Source organism: Sparus aurata, chromosome 17 (assembly GCF_900880675.1).
Source record: "Sparus aurata chromosome 17, fSpaAur1.1, whole genome shotgun sequence".
In the NCBI taxonomy this organism is placed as follows: Eukaryota; Metazoa; Chordata; class Actinopteri; order Spariformes; family Sparidae; genus Sparus; species Sparus aurata.
The window spans coordinates 10,447,337-10,463,714 of NC_044203.1; the positions used below are offsets into that span (position 1 = coordinate 10,447,337).

A 16,378-nucleotide genomic window follows, 5' to 3' on the forward strand; every position below is an offset into this window, starting at 1 on the left:
AGGCGCTACACGAGGACTAACTCTCTGTCAGAGAGGTGGAGTTACTGTATCTTCCTCCTACAGTGGACGGTTTATTTTATGGGCTAATATAGTCAGCCACACAGACACATCCCAGCCTCTCTCCCTCCAGGTTGGACTGTCCTCGTCATTAAATGGGACCCAGTGAAGTGTGTGTGTGTGTGTGTGTGTGTGTGTGTGTGGAACAATCAATGAGTTTAAAAACATATCATATTTAACCAGCCCTTCCTCTGATTTTCTTTATTACGCGAGCCGTGTCTTAATAAAATCTAATTATTTCCGCTCGCAGGACGCTTTCTGGTGAGAAATTGGCAGAGGGATGTGAGCTGATGTATGGGGAGACAGTCGCCTAATTAGAGCGTTAGAAATTGAATCTTTACAGCACACGGGTCATATAATTATCCTACTGTTAATTTAACGCTTACATTCTCTGCTGTTCATTTTTATTCCCTTAAATGTAGTTTGGCAGCGGCCCTCGGTGCTCAGCTCTGTGTTTTTACTGTAGGAGAGGAGGCAGCGTGGCCCCTAACACTGGCCCCTCGGAGTGATTGAATAACTGAGGACCCTGCAGTCCAAATAACAAGGCTCGCATCATTTATGCATTGTTAAGCCATGTAATTGAAACGAGCCATAGTTTGCATATTACACCATTAAAATAATGTGCTTTGCGTTTCTCCCAACACGACTATTTAAGCCTGTGTGGCGATGTGGTAATTCCTTGAATTACAGCCTAATTACCACAATGTTCTTTTGATTTGGCCGATTTCAATGTTACGCCACAATAATGTTCAATATTACCAGAATGAATTACTGAGCCGTGCCTGGAAACTTTTCCTCGTATGACTTAAATCCTGCCGGCTTCATGTGCTATCAGTGCAGCTGGATTCACATCCATAAAGGATTATTAGCCTATGAAATGAGATCCATTAAAGGCCCAATCAGTAATACTTAATTGAAGAGCTTGAGTTATACATGGAATATGAGCGTTTGCTTCTCAACCGATCATCATAGGCCTGGTTTATATCACTGTTTACAGATATTATTAATGTCAGCAGAGCAACAACGTCAGAAAACATTACAGGTTTGTAATTACTGTTTGTTGTCGAGCCTTTCAAAATAAGACGTGTCTGTTAATTACAAGTGGCAGCAATTTCCAAATTTTACATTTGAATTTTTGGTGGATTCTGGTCACACATTGTGCCTTTAAAGGATGAACACAACAAACTACGTGTTATATATGCAATTTTCTCCAGATTTATTCGAAGACAAATACATTTTGTATTCCTGTTTGTTGGTAACATCAGAGATTAAGAATCTGTTTTGGCCTCTGAAGCGGCATCAAGACAAAGAAGAGCTGCACAGCTTCGAACCAGTGTGTGTGTGTGTGTGTGTGTGTGTGTGTGTGTGTGTGTGTGTGTGTGTGTGTGAGGTCACCTAGAGATCATTTTGTAATTAGCACTTGGTCTTTGTTGTGCACCCCTGTATTGTTCACGGACCTCAGTCTAAACACACGTGTCCTTGTGTGAACTTTTTGGAATAAATGAACGTTGCTAAGAATGATTTGCGAGTGTGCACATCCACTGTGTGGACTTCTCTGTTTTTACTGCACAGTTTGAACATTTTTTTGTGAAAATACTTCTTTGATAATTGCTTTTTTATTGCCGTTTAATTTTACTGCTAGGTCCAAGTTATTAAATAAAATGTTTAATTACACTTTCAGTCATTTGCATAGTTTAGAAGTTATAAATTGTGGATATTGAAGAACTGCCTGCATTGATTTATAGGTTTAATTTGTGGCCAGTATGTATTACTTAATTTCTGGTGGATTGAATTGTTATAGGCCATAGACCAACCAAAAGTGCTTTTTAATTGCATATATACAGTAGGAATTATTAATGCCTTCTAATATTCCAAATGAAGGGGCGGCTTCAGAAGTTAGAGAGTTGAAACGTACTTCTGCCAAGCAAAGATTTTTGTAGTTTTTCTCCCACAGTTTGCTTTATGTCACTGCAGTGTGAGGAGCAGCTTAGAGGACAGACATAATCTCTCTCATCTTTTTCAGTTTTTCTAGCCCTTTCTCCCTCTCAGGGCCCTGTGCTCCTTTACTCCTCCCTCCTTTATCCCTGCGAAGGCTTTGTCCCCGCAGCAGAGAGCCTCTCTAAATAGAGGCCTTTAGATAGTCCAGGAACAGGGGAGGCGGGAGGGGGAAGCAGCAGCGACGCGACTGCTGTTGTTTCATTTACCTCTCCCTATGGCAACCAGCAGCGGTCGGCCAGGAATGTCCCCTCTCTGGACAAAGTCCTGGTCCCTGAAGCTGACACCGGGGGGACGACAGCTGGGACGGGATGGAAAACCTGCCCTCCCTGCCCTGGACTGGAAGGCCTGAGTCTGGACTTAATCCTCCTCTTCTTCACTTGGGTCTATCCTCACTTTAGTGGATGATGAGCAGCCAGAGAAGCTTTTCACACACTATTAACTCTAAAAGAGTCCCATATAAGGCCTGAAAATAATTTTCTAAATCTCTTTTGGTGATGTAAAGAACCCTAAAAGGCTTTCAATACGGTTTACCACGCTCTAATGATCCCGCATAGATCCTCCACAGTGTTGTAAACAACCATTTAGGAGCTCCAGCCTACATTTATTAAGGGTGAATTTTGGAGAGCATCCGGAGTGTGTATTTCAAAATATTTTAAGTCGTTCAGGCTTTTTATAGGAGCTCAGCTTCAGTCAAGGAAACCTCCTTTTCCTGTGTGTGGCCACTCCTCCGGAGGCAGCCTCCTTACTTCACTTTATGGCAGAGTGGGACACAAAAGTGGATTTGTTTACTTTATGGGCTGTTAAAAGTTTTTCGAGTGAAGACGTATGAAAGATGTCCGCATTTACAAGAGTTCACTGAGGAAATATATACCAACCTACACTGTTAAACACACTGATGAATGTTAGTCAAGTGGCTTGATTCTGACATTTATAGCCTTAATAAGCTAAGGTTTAAAAAAATAAAAACTTTAGGAAGCAGGAACATAATGGAGTTTAAATGACAGATATCTCAGTTTAAACGTCTATAAAACCTGACTGCTGTTCAGACAGAGAGGAGGGGGCTAACAGATGAGGTCCAACGCTGTCCATATCACTCCTAATGCCATCCAATTTATCCATGCTTTATTACGAGGGGGGGAAAGAGTCCAATAAAACTGATATGATTGAACCGTGTCTGAGTTTTTCCTTTAACGGCCATCTCAATTTAGAAAACAAACAAGTTATATACTTCTAAAAAATCTCCCACACTGCACCATGCCTGACATCTCCAACACTCAGTGAACTTTGTAGCCCAGTCAGTGTATCACCTGCTGTCCTGTCAGCTTTTAAAACCACTTTGAATAAAATAAAGATTCCCAAAAAATATATATATATATTGCTTGTTTTTATCAGTTTAAAATGTAAATTTTTATTTTACTTTACATTGAAACTAAAAGGATCTATAAAGATTTTCAGCACTTTGTTAAAAATGCTACTTAATTATTATATTCTTTCACACACACACACACACACAAAGCTGCACAAATAACAGACATATTGATATGCATACAGCTACAACATCTTAGCAGAAATATTGCAGCACTACAAACATTAACCTCTCTTTACATAGGCCTGGTCTACACAGGAATATGTCTGCACATACACAGTACACATGGCACTGGAAATCTAACGCTCTTCTGCAGTGAACAAGTTTGCACCGCCTGATCAAATTAGGATGTTACACATACTTTCCATGAGGACATTTAATATCATAAAAGTGCGCAGATTTACAGTCAAAAATGAGCAACAACGTGTAAAGTCTACCTCCGGGAAAAGAAAAAAAAAAACTGTCAATCCCACACAACAGAGCTGTAATCATCCGCACAGAGTAGCCCCTGCCCTCGCCTACCTACAGCCTGAGTCCTGATAGAACGCGATTATCAAAGTAAATCAACTGTATCTTACAGCTGCACTGCTCATCCCGCTGCTCCGTCTCCCCATGCTGCACTCCGGCTCTCCGCTTCCACGGGAGCCTCAACTCGCACCTCTCCAACAAAGAGAGTAGTGTTTGTGGAGACTTCCCCGCAGCCAATCGCCGCGCCGTTGCCCGTGGTAACCACGTCCATCATCCTTTGGCGTCCAATGAGCGGCGGGGGCGGGGCGGAGTCCAGGTGCGCCTCGGCGTCCACTTGGCAGAGCGCCTGGGAGCCGCCTGTGGGCAGGAGAGGATCTGTCAAATGCGAGGTTCCTTTAATAAGAGCGACCAGTCCGGCTCCGAGAGTCATGGCGACCGCAGCGTCTAACCACTACAACATCCTCACCTCCAGCGCATCCATCGTGCACTCGGAGCCCGGCAGCATGCAGCAAGCCACGGCGTACCGGGACGCGCAGAGCCTGTTGCAGAGCGACTACCCGCTGCAGAGCAACAGCCACACGCTCAGCCACGCACATCAGTGGATCACGGCGCTGTCCCACGGAGAGGGAGCCCCGTGGTCCACCAGCCCGCTCGGCGCGGAGCAGGACATCAAACCCGCGGTGCAGGGCGCCCGGGACGAGATGCACAACTCCAGCAGCAACCTGCAGCACCAGTCGCGGCCACCCCACCTGGTGCACCAGACGCACGGGAACCACCACGACGCCCGGGCGTGGAGAACCACCACCGCGGCGCACATACCGAGCATGGCGACGACGAACGGCCAAAGCCTTATTTACTCCCAGCCGGGCTTCAGCGTCAACGGGCTGATCCCGGGCAGCGGGCAGGGGATGCACCACCACAACCTAAGAGACAGTCATGAGGACCACCACAGCCCGCACCTCAGCGACCACGGCCACCCTCCGTCCCAGCACCAGCACCAGCACCGACCGCACAGCCACCACGACCACTCGGACGAGGATACGCCGACCTCGGACGACCTGGAGCAGTTCGCCAAGCAGTTCAAACAGCGGAGGATCAAGCTGGGCTTCACGCAGGCGGACGTGGGACTCGCCCTGGGGACCCTGTACGGAAATGTGTTTTCCCAAACCACCATATGCAGGTTTGAGGCCCTGCAGCTCAGCTTCAAAAACATGTGCAAGCTGAAGCCTCTGTTGAACAAGTGGTTGGAGGAGGCGGACTCCACCTCGGGCAGCCCGACCAGCCTGGACAAAATCGCGGCGCAGGGGAGGAAAAGGAAAAAACGGACTTCAATCGAGGTAAGCGTAAAGGGAGCTTTGGAGAGCCATTTTTTGAAGTGCCCTAAACCGGCAGCGTCGGAAATAATCGGCCTGGCGGACAGTCTGCACCTGGAGAAAGAAGTGGTGAGGGTTTGGTTTTGTAACAGGAGACAGAAGGAGAAACGCATGACCCCTCCCGGAGCTCTGCCGGGGAGCGAGGATGTGTACGGGGACACGCCGCCGCACCACGGGGTCCAGACCCCGGTCCAATGAACTCTGTCGGACCGCTCCTCCAGGACATGTTTATCCTTTTTATTTATCCCCGAGGTTATATATAAATCACTGGACTATGAGACGCTATAGTGGGTGTTTTATGTATAATAGATTGCAGCGAGTACTCACAATATCTGCAGTGAATATGTGAGAAATGAGTGAGGGGAGGACAGGACATTTTTTTTCTCTCTCTCTCCCTCTCCCAGAGCTAAAGGAACATAAGCCTGTGTTGTGCTCTCCGAGGATACATGCCCAGCACTGTGACTCCAGTCGACGCAGTTTTCAAGGTGTAGCCCCTATTGTGTATTGAAATTATACTTGACGGTAACAAAAGAGGGAGGGGAGGAGGGATACCTGGTTTCGGACGAGAGCGCAGAGCTGAACGGGTCCCCGTTTGCCACTTTTCTTTTCTTTCTTTTTTTTTCTTTTATAACAAACCCGCAAAAACACGTTTTTATTCCTCCCTGTGCGTAAAAAAAAAGGGGGGAAACACAAATGCAAAGGCGTTTAGTTTTGTAGCTCTAAATTGTGCGTCCAGCGGTGATGGGTGGGCGGGTGGTGCAGTATGGGGGTCACAGGAGCTGCGTTAATGGAGTAAAAAAGAAAAATCTGGAGGCCAGTAAAGGCTGCAGCCCCCCCACCCTCCCCGTCCCCCCCAAGTCCAGCGGAGCCCAGCTGAGGGTGAGCATCGCCTGAGTCCCATCTGTCAGCCAGGCAGCACAGAGCCGCTCCGCACTCACAGCACTGCCGGGAAACTACAGGCCATCCAGCGCTTATTTATTCTACCTGTGAGGTCAGGATTTAGTTATCAACACAGATTATTATTATTATTATTATTATTATTATTATTATTATTATTATTATTATTATTATTGTGCAGCTCACTGGCTAAACTCTTCAGTATGTGGCCCTGAGTGCAGTGATGTGGTAAATAATTATTTTCTAAAAAAAAAAAAAAAAGAAGGTGTATGACCTCATCACATCAGAAGTCAAACTGCGGTACAAAACAAAAAATTCCACCTTTTTTCCCCACGACCACCACCAACACCACGAGACAAGCCGTTTAAAACAATATCTCTCCCCCCCTCAGAGAGTCTCCCAGCTGCAGGAAGGGCTCCGTGGCGACTGATTGGATTATCTGGCACTTCTTTTTTTTTTCCACGACAGGATGGGCTATAGATATAAAGATATCGACGAAAATATATGTCACCAACTTTCTCACAGAACATTTGGATCCACTTTTGTAAATATTGTATAACTTTAAAAAAAAAAAAGAAAAAAAAAAAAAAAGTCATGGCTTCATCTCTCTTTATTTTTATTTTTTTTATTTTTTTATTTCTTCACTGGGGCACTTTTTTTTGGATTGATGTTTTCAGAAACAAAACAGGTTGAGTTTTTTTCTTTTTAAATCCAGTCTCACTCATAGCCTACCTACTGCCTTGTAATTGTGTGTTATTTAACGTTTCATTTTGTTGCGGAAATTACGCCCGTTTGGGGTTTAACATGTTTCTGTGACGCATTTTATTTTATTTTTTTATTATCATTAATGTGAAATCAATTTCAATTTGTCTTTAAAAAAGCAAACAAACAAATGTCTAAGGAGTTCTGTTTCTTCGTCATTTGAAGTCCGCTCTGAAACTACGTTAGACTTCTGTTTCCAATCAAAACACAGTGCTTTAAGGACTGAATTCAGATCAGGCTGATCGATAACAGTATCGTAGGGAAATGTTCACAATGAATCAGAGCCAGAGAGGATAACAAAACAAGTGAGATAACCATCATCATTAGTTAAAATAATAATAATAATAATAATAATAATAATAATAATAATAATAATAATAATAATAAGGCCTTTGGTTTTCTTCCCAAAACACATTTTAGTGACGTTCCAAAAACTGCAGCATATGATCAAAACTATATTAATTATTACTATTATTATTATTGTTATTATTATTCACCAGGTGTTATTATGATTTGTGAGGTCGTTGCCATGCATTTCATTTCAGCCATTTTGTTCATCTTCTCTATGTTGCTTTATTACAATGATGGGGGGGGGAAATTGCTCGTAGACATTTTATTTTATTTTTTAGTATTGTTAATGAGATTGTAATTTATTATACAATGGCTTTTTATAGATGACACAAAGTGCGAGATATATATGAAAGTGACACCGAGGAGGCTTTTGTTTTGTAGGGAACAAACAGAGACATATTTTTTTTTTTTCTTTCTTTTCTTTTTGTTGCAGCGGGATTGCCACAGCCTGGACCGTCACAGCTTAAATGTATATACATCTTTTTCTCCGTACAGTAGCTTGCCTTTTTCGTTTTTATGCAAACACAGATATCCAGGGACTTGGTTTTTTAATTTTATTTTATTTTCTCGAAACAGATTTATTATTATTATTATTATTATTATTATTATTATTATTATTATTATTATTATTATTATGTTCTACCTTCCTGATTCTCACGCAGAAAACAATAGGCAGAAAAACGATCCTGGCATTTGAAATCTTCCCTCAGTAGCTTTAATGAATCGATCCAACTCATAAATCCAAGTTGTGGGATGTAGACCTGTAGCAATCCGACGCTGTTTTTGTTGTTGTTTTTGTTTCATTGCTTGTTAAACCAGTGGTTTGGGGTTTTTTTGTTTTTTTGTTTTTGTTTTTTGGTGGGGGTGGGGGGGGGGGGGGGGGGGGGGGGGGGGGGGGTGGGGGGGATATAGGCTCTGTCATATTCACTGGATGAACTTGGGGTAGATAAAGCAGAGGTGATAAATGCCTGTAGGTGTTTTTCATCACTTGACACATGAACAACGGACTTGCACATTTTTAAATAATGGGGTTGATATTAAACAGCTTTTTTCCAACGTCGAGGCTAAATGTATTTTGTTGTAATTGCAGCTGCCGCGGTGAGCTCGGTGCACTGTCTGCCTGACATCTGTGCTGTGAAAAAAAAGAAAAAAGAATATGCTTCTTGCTTTGAGTCCATTCGTTTGGGTGGAATTAATGGCTGGGAGAAAATCAGGGGCTGATGAATGGGAGATTGTGAGCCGATGATGTGTTGTTTCTGCCCCAGGCTGCTTTTTAAATGGACTGGCTCTGGCTGAGGGAAACCACAGCTTCCATCCAGGGTTAAATTAGGGGTTCCCAAAGTGGGGTCCGAGGACCGGCAGCGGACTTAAGGAGGGCTGAAATGGGTCCGACTTGGTGATATTTCGATTTCACCACTATTTCATTTGGAGTCAGAGGTTTATGTGTCTGCTGCACTTTCACAGCACTGCGAACTTAAAATAGGAAGCATTTAAACACGTGTCTCAGGAGAGGTTTCACACAAAGGGTGTTAACAATTTAAGATGCCCTGTTTTGAAAAGTAAGTTGTTTTATTCACCGTTATTTCTCCGCAGATGCTTTTTCTGTTTGCTCTCAAATCTCCTTCTTTAATATTTTACAACATCGGGACACAAAACCTGCACTTTACAGCCGTCTCCTGGCCATAAATCTCGCAACACTAGGGGAATCCTTTAAACTGAAGGTTAACAAAAACAACCCGTAAGTGTGTCCTGTTTTTTTTGTTATTTTAATGATTGATTTTTGTCCCCTTGACACTCCAGTCTAAACAGGATGTTTCAGATTAAAAAAATAAATAAATGAAATAAAATACGCCCTTCCATAAAAACAAGACAATAAATCCACTAATATTTCTATAGGGACTTCCGGTTGCGGGGATATTGACAGTGGTGACCCTGATGGTATTTCCCTCCCTCCCTGTGGTGTGTCATGTCTCCATAATATCCCCATAGGAACATGTGGTGTGATATTAGTATGAACATCTGTCTAAAAAAAAAAGAAAGAAAGAAAGAAAAAGAAAAAAGAAGAAATCTATTTTATTTGGGAGCTGACAGACTTAAAAAAAAAATGGAAAGCTGCTATTTCCCTGCCACTTCCTGCTTAACTCCGAAAAAAAAGAAGCCGTGGAAATGTGTTGCCCTCTGTGGTTGTCATAATAATATTAATTACAGTCGGATTCTTCCCCATTTCAGCCGACAAGCTGCCAGTCCCTGCTCTGACGTCTGCAGCGGTGCAGGGTGTGGAGAGACGGGGCTGCTGTGGATGAGCTGAGAGTGAGATTTACACGCCTCAGCTTTATTAGGCGACGATCGATACATGATCGTTCATTGACGACGTTGATCTAATTGACCTGATCACAAACAAATAAAAACCTGTGGCGGCCTTTTTATGTCATTTATCTGGGACGCAGAACTAGTCATTTTAAATGTAATTCTCCAAGCTTGCCTGACCTACAGATGTTTTGTATTTATTTATTTATTTATGTTTTTATGCTATTTAATCTTTTATTAATTAGACAGAATAATAACGTGAAAGTGACGTCTTCCTTTATAATGTATATATATAGAGAGAAAAAACAAAAAAAGTAGCGCAATACTCCCATTATATCCAGGACTGGATTCTGTGATTTTCTTATTCGACAGAGAGTTTTTAGTGACCTCATTGGACTCGATTGTATTTCCCATCAGCAGCAATGTGTTTCATTCACTCCTCTGTGTGATAACAAGCGCGGTCGATGCTCTCCTCTGAGCTGCAGTAGGTGACCACACAGAGTCTGAGGATCACTTTCACACGCGCACACGCTGTTTTTGTTGTCATAAAAACGTCCCTCTCTGCATCATCGTCATCCTCATCATCCTCATCATCATCATCTCTCGCCGTTTGACCTGCCATTTGGATGCCTGGCACGCGGTGACACCCGGAAATAAAGCCCCTCTCTGTCTCTCCGAGCTCTCGAGTACTTTTTTTTTTTTTGCGGGGCCCAGTAATCAAAAAAGTGCGCCCTCGTGCCCTTCATCCGCTCTCCGGCAGACGCAATTAATAGCGCGTCGCGTTAATTACACCTTCCTTTTTATTTAGGTGACTTGAAATTTCCCATTAGGCTCACAGGGAAGAAAAAAAAAAAGGAAAAAGACAAAAAAAAAAAAAGAAAAAAAAAACCCCACTCCGGTGTCGTGGTGCTGAGCTGTGGAGACGCACAGAGATGAGGATAGTCGGTGCTCTAGCGCCATCTAGCGACGCCGGCGTGACCCCGAGGGTGAGTCCAAGCTGTTATGTCATTTTATTGTCTCTGAGGGTTGAGTCAGAAACACATAAATAAAAACAATCAGGAGGAGAGGTGGAAGCGTTTAGTCATTACATTAATGTGAGAGAGGCAGCAGAGGCCTCCACAGCCACACGTGTCAGCATCAGTGTAATGTTGTGGGATGCTTGCTCGAGACGCACCATCGTCAGACCTTGTATGACTTGAAATGTTGTAGGCTAACCTAATAGGGGAAATAATTCATATTTTCATATTTACTTCTTTATTATTTTTACTTGATTCAGCTCACGCTGAGACAATTCACTGATAGGCTATATCGATCAGTTAGAAGGGTGTCAACGGTTTGTTTGTATAGATGACAAGTTGCTTCGCCCTTAAATGGTCCCACCAAATGGAAGAATTCAAGTATTTCTTAGTTCCTCAGTTTACAGACGCACAAAGTCAACAATCTGGATACATTCTAATTTATATAAAATAGTTTTTAGTTTGCCAAACATAACTGTAAGGACAAAAGCGGAGTGTTCATTTTTGCAACAAAAAATGTATGTAAACGTTAAATGTGTATCAAAGAGGAATAGATCAAATGAAAAAGAACAAATTGTCACATGAACAATAAGAAAAGGTCCAAATGCAGTTGCTCGTCTCCTTTTGTCATCTCTTCAAACCACGGGGGCATGTAAAAAGAAACAATTCAATCTGGACACACACTCTGGGCAGAAGCTGCACCAATGCAACAGTGATGCTCATATCATATATAATTACTTTATTTCCATTGAAAACATTTAGGAAATACTACTATTTCAAAATTGTGACTAATATGATAATTCAATTAATAACACTTTTTATTTCCATGTATATGTTCAATAGTATGGACACACATTTCCCAGTTGAGGTGGTATAAGGAGCTTTTATTAGCACATTTCTCTTTTTATGGTTAAAAGCAAAGTGTAATTGTGAGTAGTTACACATTTGACTTAAAAATGTAAACATTAAATGTTTAAAATGGATAGATAAAATAAAAGAAGAACTAATGGTCACATAAACAATAAGAAAAAGTCAATATTCTTCTTTTTTCTTCACACCATTGCTGTATTATATAAAAACTTTAATCCGGACACAGACTTTGGGCAGGAGTGGCACCACAGCAACTGTTATTGTGCACAAAATTGACTTTGATGACTCATTATTAACATTGTTATCAATATCCATATTTTTGATTAAAAAAAAAAAACAGAGATATTTTTGAAAAACTAAGCTGACATAATCATTTCAACAGATGCCTTTATATTTCATGTACACCATTAACAATCTGAATACCTTTTTTTTGTTTCAATTGAAGTGATATATATATAAGGTAATTCACATCTCTTTTCATGTACAAGAGCAAAGTGTAAAATGTGGGAAATGTGAAATTAAACATTTTACAAATCACATAAATAAGAAAAAGTCAGTATACAGTTGCTCACCTGTGATGGATTATCCTCTTGTGATTTGCTCAAACCACTGCTGTATTTTCTAAACAGTTCAATCTGGACACAGACTTTGGGGAGAAGCTGCACGGCTGCAACTGTTATTGTGCTTAAACTTGACTTTGTTGAGCCGTTACACTAGTAGTACCGCTTCACATTTACACAACAATAGCTGTGTTTTCATTGAAAACATTTCGAAAATCTGAAAGATCATGCTGATGCAATCATTTTGATACACGTGGAATGGGTTTTTCTTATTGACAAAAGTTCATGATTAGACAACTTAGTACTTCATGGCAATATTTAGTTTGGGTAAGTAATATTTACCATCAGCATCAACTGACTGATTACTACAAAGTCATCTCACTGTCATGAGGGGTGTTCATTCATATCAGCCTGCTCAGTAAACCATCTAAAATTAAACTGAAATCTAAGAAAAATATGATTACCTCCACAAACAGGACACACGCCAAGAGTGATTTGTCTGCTGCAGATTTCCTGGAAGGAAGCCACTTGAAAAGTTCTGACGACTGCAGCGCAGCCTGGGGATGGTTTTTTTTTTACTGAGTGCCAGAGACGGCTCAATCAGATTGCGAAAAGTACGACTCATTTATCCAAAGGTATCGCTAGTCAAAATGTGAAGACTATTGAATCTATCAACATTTCCAGCTCAAGATTCTCAAAAGATGCTCCTCTCCTCAGTTTGATATCATTGTGTATTGTTCGGTTTTGGACCGTTGATCAGACAAAACAAGCAACAGGCCTTTTTCACTGTAGAAATTCTGATATGCTCCAGTAGGAAATGCATGGGTGTAAAAAAATCTTAGTACAAATTGCTGGGTTCTATTGAGCTGCTTCAGTTTCAGGCCAACTGGGACACAGTTAATATTATTAGTAACACCTGAGATTTTACCAGAACACCAATTCATCACAAAGAAATGACAAATAAATAACAGCCAGTTTCTGCCCTTTGACTCAGCGCTGAAAATGTAGCCGTAGAAAGAGTCGTGGCGAGATAATGGCACTAACCCACATGCTGGTTTTACAAAACCTTTTACCAAACTGCACATCTCTGCCATGACCATTTTGTGCTCATTGTTGCAAAGTGCTCCCGTGAAAATCAAATGCTGAATGTGAAAAGGAGATCTCAGCCTGCAGAGCCTGTAAGCTGGTAACATCGTTCAGGCAGGGCATCATCACAAACTGTCTGAAGTGTCTTTTACACACATTTTATCACGAGATCAGGACACTCTTCACATCCTCTGTCTATCTAGTCTGCATTTACACGCCTTTTCTTATTGCCTCCTGCTTTTAGAATACAGTATGCTTTCTGGTGTCGAGACTTGGTTAAATGAGCGATCCTGACTCAGCACGCTTAAAAACAACATTTCACTGGTAATGAGCAGATTCACTAACTTGTAGGAAAAGTGACAAACGCACGCGTTATTGATCAACAGTCAGACATATCTGTCTGTCTGAGGCAACAACATTAATACATAATCTTCCTCTGATCACATCGTGTAATTCGACATTGTGAATAACAACATAATGTTTCAATATGATTTCCTGGGGTCTAATTAATTTTGAAAACGAATGTTTTTGTGACAAACTTTATTTGCCCCCCTAGAGATCTCAATCTAATGTCTTTGTATGAAGTTTGCCTGTCAAACATCATGTCCATCTCTGAGTCGTGTGAAGATGAATCAGCCTTCTGTATCAATCACTCGTTCAATCTGTCTCCTTCTCTTTCTCCTCCCTCCTCCTCCTCCTCCTCCTCAGCACACAGATAACAGTGATACAAGCTCATGAGCTGAACATAATTCCACCATTTGACATTGTTGTTCTTCAATCTCACTCAGATGCATCGCAGCTAATTACACTTTGCACACTTAAGTACACAAATGCGTGTGTGCGTTCATTTGTAAACGAGTTATTGTTTAATTATAACTTCACATGAACTTTGCTGATCAGCGGGGCGAATCGTGTCTCCCCTTCAGCGCGTAATTATTCAGGCTATAATTGCTCGGCCTGTTTGTGAGACATGCTCGTCTCCCAGCAAGGCCATCCTACACAGATCCTCTGTGAGGGACGTCCACCAGCCTCTGAATGGTTTCTGTTCGAGGCTGCTGACAGAACAGGAAGCTTCTGATGGACGAATGTCATTGAGATTTACAAGCGACAAAGATAATCAGGAGGTAAAAGATCATCAAAGATCAAAGATCACCAGATCATCATGTCAGATTCATGATTATGATAAATACCTTCCTCACTTATGTGAGTTAAATAATCTCAATTTAGGGTCTACTTACCACCTTTTTGGAGCTTTAAACTGCAACTCTCCAGATATGGAATTGACTCGGTTTGAGACAGTTCCATCAGTTTGCTGATGAAAACCATGGCTGAAAGTTTAGAAAAAGCTAGTAAGTGTACCTTTGAGTTGAGATTATTTTGTCACACATACTGACCCTTGGTCAAAATTTGATGTGCCAAGGTTTTCTTATACAAAAAAATATATATTCATATTCAAGAAAACAAAGCAAATCAAAGCAGATTATTCATAGAAAATGATGAAAACGTGCAAAATATGTTATGGTGTAAATTTTTTTGTTAACAGAAAAATATACAAGAGCATTGTACGTTTATGGGGAGCATAAAGTAGAAAACAACTAACTTGAATGTGGTAAATAAAACTAAACTACACTGCGACTGACTGTCATTTCTGCTGCGAGGGGTTTATCACTTAAAACTAAAACAAATGATGTAGTTTGATGATGTTGTGGGATCATGGGAGTTGTTGTCTTCATTGTTAAAGAATTCAGATTTTTTTTTTTTTTAACCTTGGACTCTATATTTACGCGTTCGGCAGTGTAAATGATTCATACTTACCAAAAGTTTTGGAATCGACCCAGCAGTACGCTTCAGCTGGCAGCCATGACACTGCTGCTGGGGCTGCGACATAATCCTTTGGGGCAACTGCGACTGTCAAAGTGCTTGTTTTTGCCTCTGACGGGCTGACATTGTTATTTTCAGTGTCTCACAGCGTAATGGAAACAATTCAGAGAGAGACCTTTTTTGTTAGATAACACAGTAAGACCCTCCTTACAATCAGAAACGCAAGTCTCATTCAAAGAAAAGTCTCACTCTGAAGTCTCTCATGTGGTGAGTTTTTACACTTGTTGCCTCAGATATATTGTCAAAATCAGTTACATATTCAGTCATGACTTTGGAAATAAATTCTTGCTTGCTCCAAATTCCCCCCCTTAACTCGACTCGACTCGACTTCTCCTCGGACGAGACTCATGTTTTTGGTAACAATTAGGATCTTGTCATTTAACACAAAGATCTCTCTCTGTAGGAATCGTTTCTGTAATGGTGTCAGACACCTGGTGTAACAACCTAAGCGGAATTCCCCTTAAAACAACCAAAGTTGCTGATGAGAATCTGAAGTGGGGCAGAAATCAGGTTCAAAGATCAGCTGTGTAACAGTTTGCAGACTTTCCTCCTCTGACGTAGCATCTGTCTCCCCGAGATGGATTTAAACATACATGAACATTGAGGATGATGTAAGTACACAATGCAAAAAAATAAATATATAAACCAAAGGCCTTGTTGTTTTGAGACATTTTAATGCAGACATGTTATATATTATATCTTTAATTAATACCAGATAAGGTTAAATAAGTTCTGTTATATAAGCATTATTACAATAATAAAGTGAGTATATAGTATTTACTTCTCGTAAGTTGCCGGGATTTTATGCATGATTCTAAGGATGAAATTAAACTGAGAGAAACTTTCAAGACTTTAACCCTATTTACAGTTTGACTTGAACATGCTCAAAACCCTGTCACATACTTTCGATCCATTTCTGTTCCATTCCAAGGAAACAAAGATGTAATTAAGGTCGGTCTACAGATGGACAGACTTGTCTCTAAAGTGCTTTTTAATGACTGTGGCACTGAGTCAGAGGAAATCTGCTCTATTGCTTCATGGCACCAAACAAGAAAAGGATGTTGGTGTTCTGTTCCAGTGGTTTGAGTCACCTCGCTGGGTCCCAAGATCAAGCTGTGGGGTCACAGGATGATTAAAGGGATGACAAATAAAAACCTACCTTTTTTTTTTTTTGCTGTTTTCTTGTAAAACACTGAGTACTTTTAGCTCTCCAGACTCCTAAAAACCTTTCAAAATGAAAAACTCTGAGGGGAAATTGACACGTTGGTTGAACTCACCATAACTCACATCCACACTGAGGCCATAACCTGTAATGAGGGGATCACAAGTAGTTGTTGCTTGTTGTTTAAAGGATCACAAGCCAAAATGGTTGAGGACCTCTTGCCT

The 16,378-nt window shown here is 41.2% G+C and overlaps 2 protein-coding genes across 9 annotated transcripts in view; both read left to right on the forward strand.

The window, feature by feature from the left end:
- Positions 1 to 3,223, forward strand: part of LOC115567647 (neuroendocrine convertase 2-like) — a 194,477-nt gene extending 191,254 nt beyond the window's left edge. For all 8 annotated transcript variants that reach the window (XM_030394421.1, XM_030394425.1, XM_030394428.1 and 5 more), the window contains one exon: positions 1 to 3,223. This exon is cut by the window's left edge and continues 4,427 nt beyond it. The gene's annotated coding sequence lies outside the window, so the exon portion shown is untranslated.
- Positions 3,224 to 4,176: 953 nt separating this feature from the next.
- Positions 4,177 to 7,767, forward strand: pou3f2b (POU class 3 homeobox 2b). The gene has a single exon (XM_030394437.1). The coding sequence runs from the start codon at positions 4,177 to 4,179 to the stop codon at positions 5,458 to 5,460; it is 1,284 nt and encodes a 427-aa protein (XP_030250297.1). The 3' UTR covers positions 5,461 to 7,767.
- Positions 7,768 to 16,378: the final 8,611 nt, after the last annotated feature.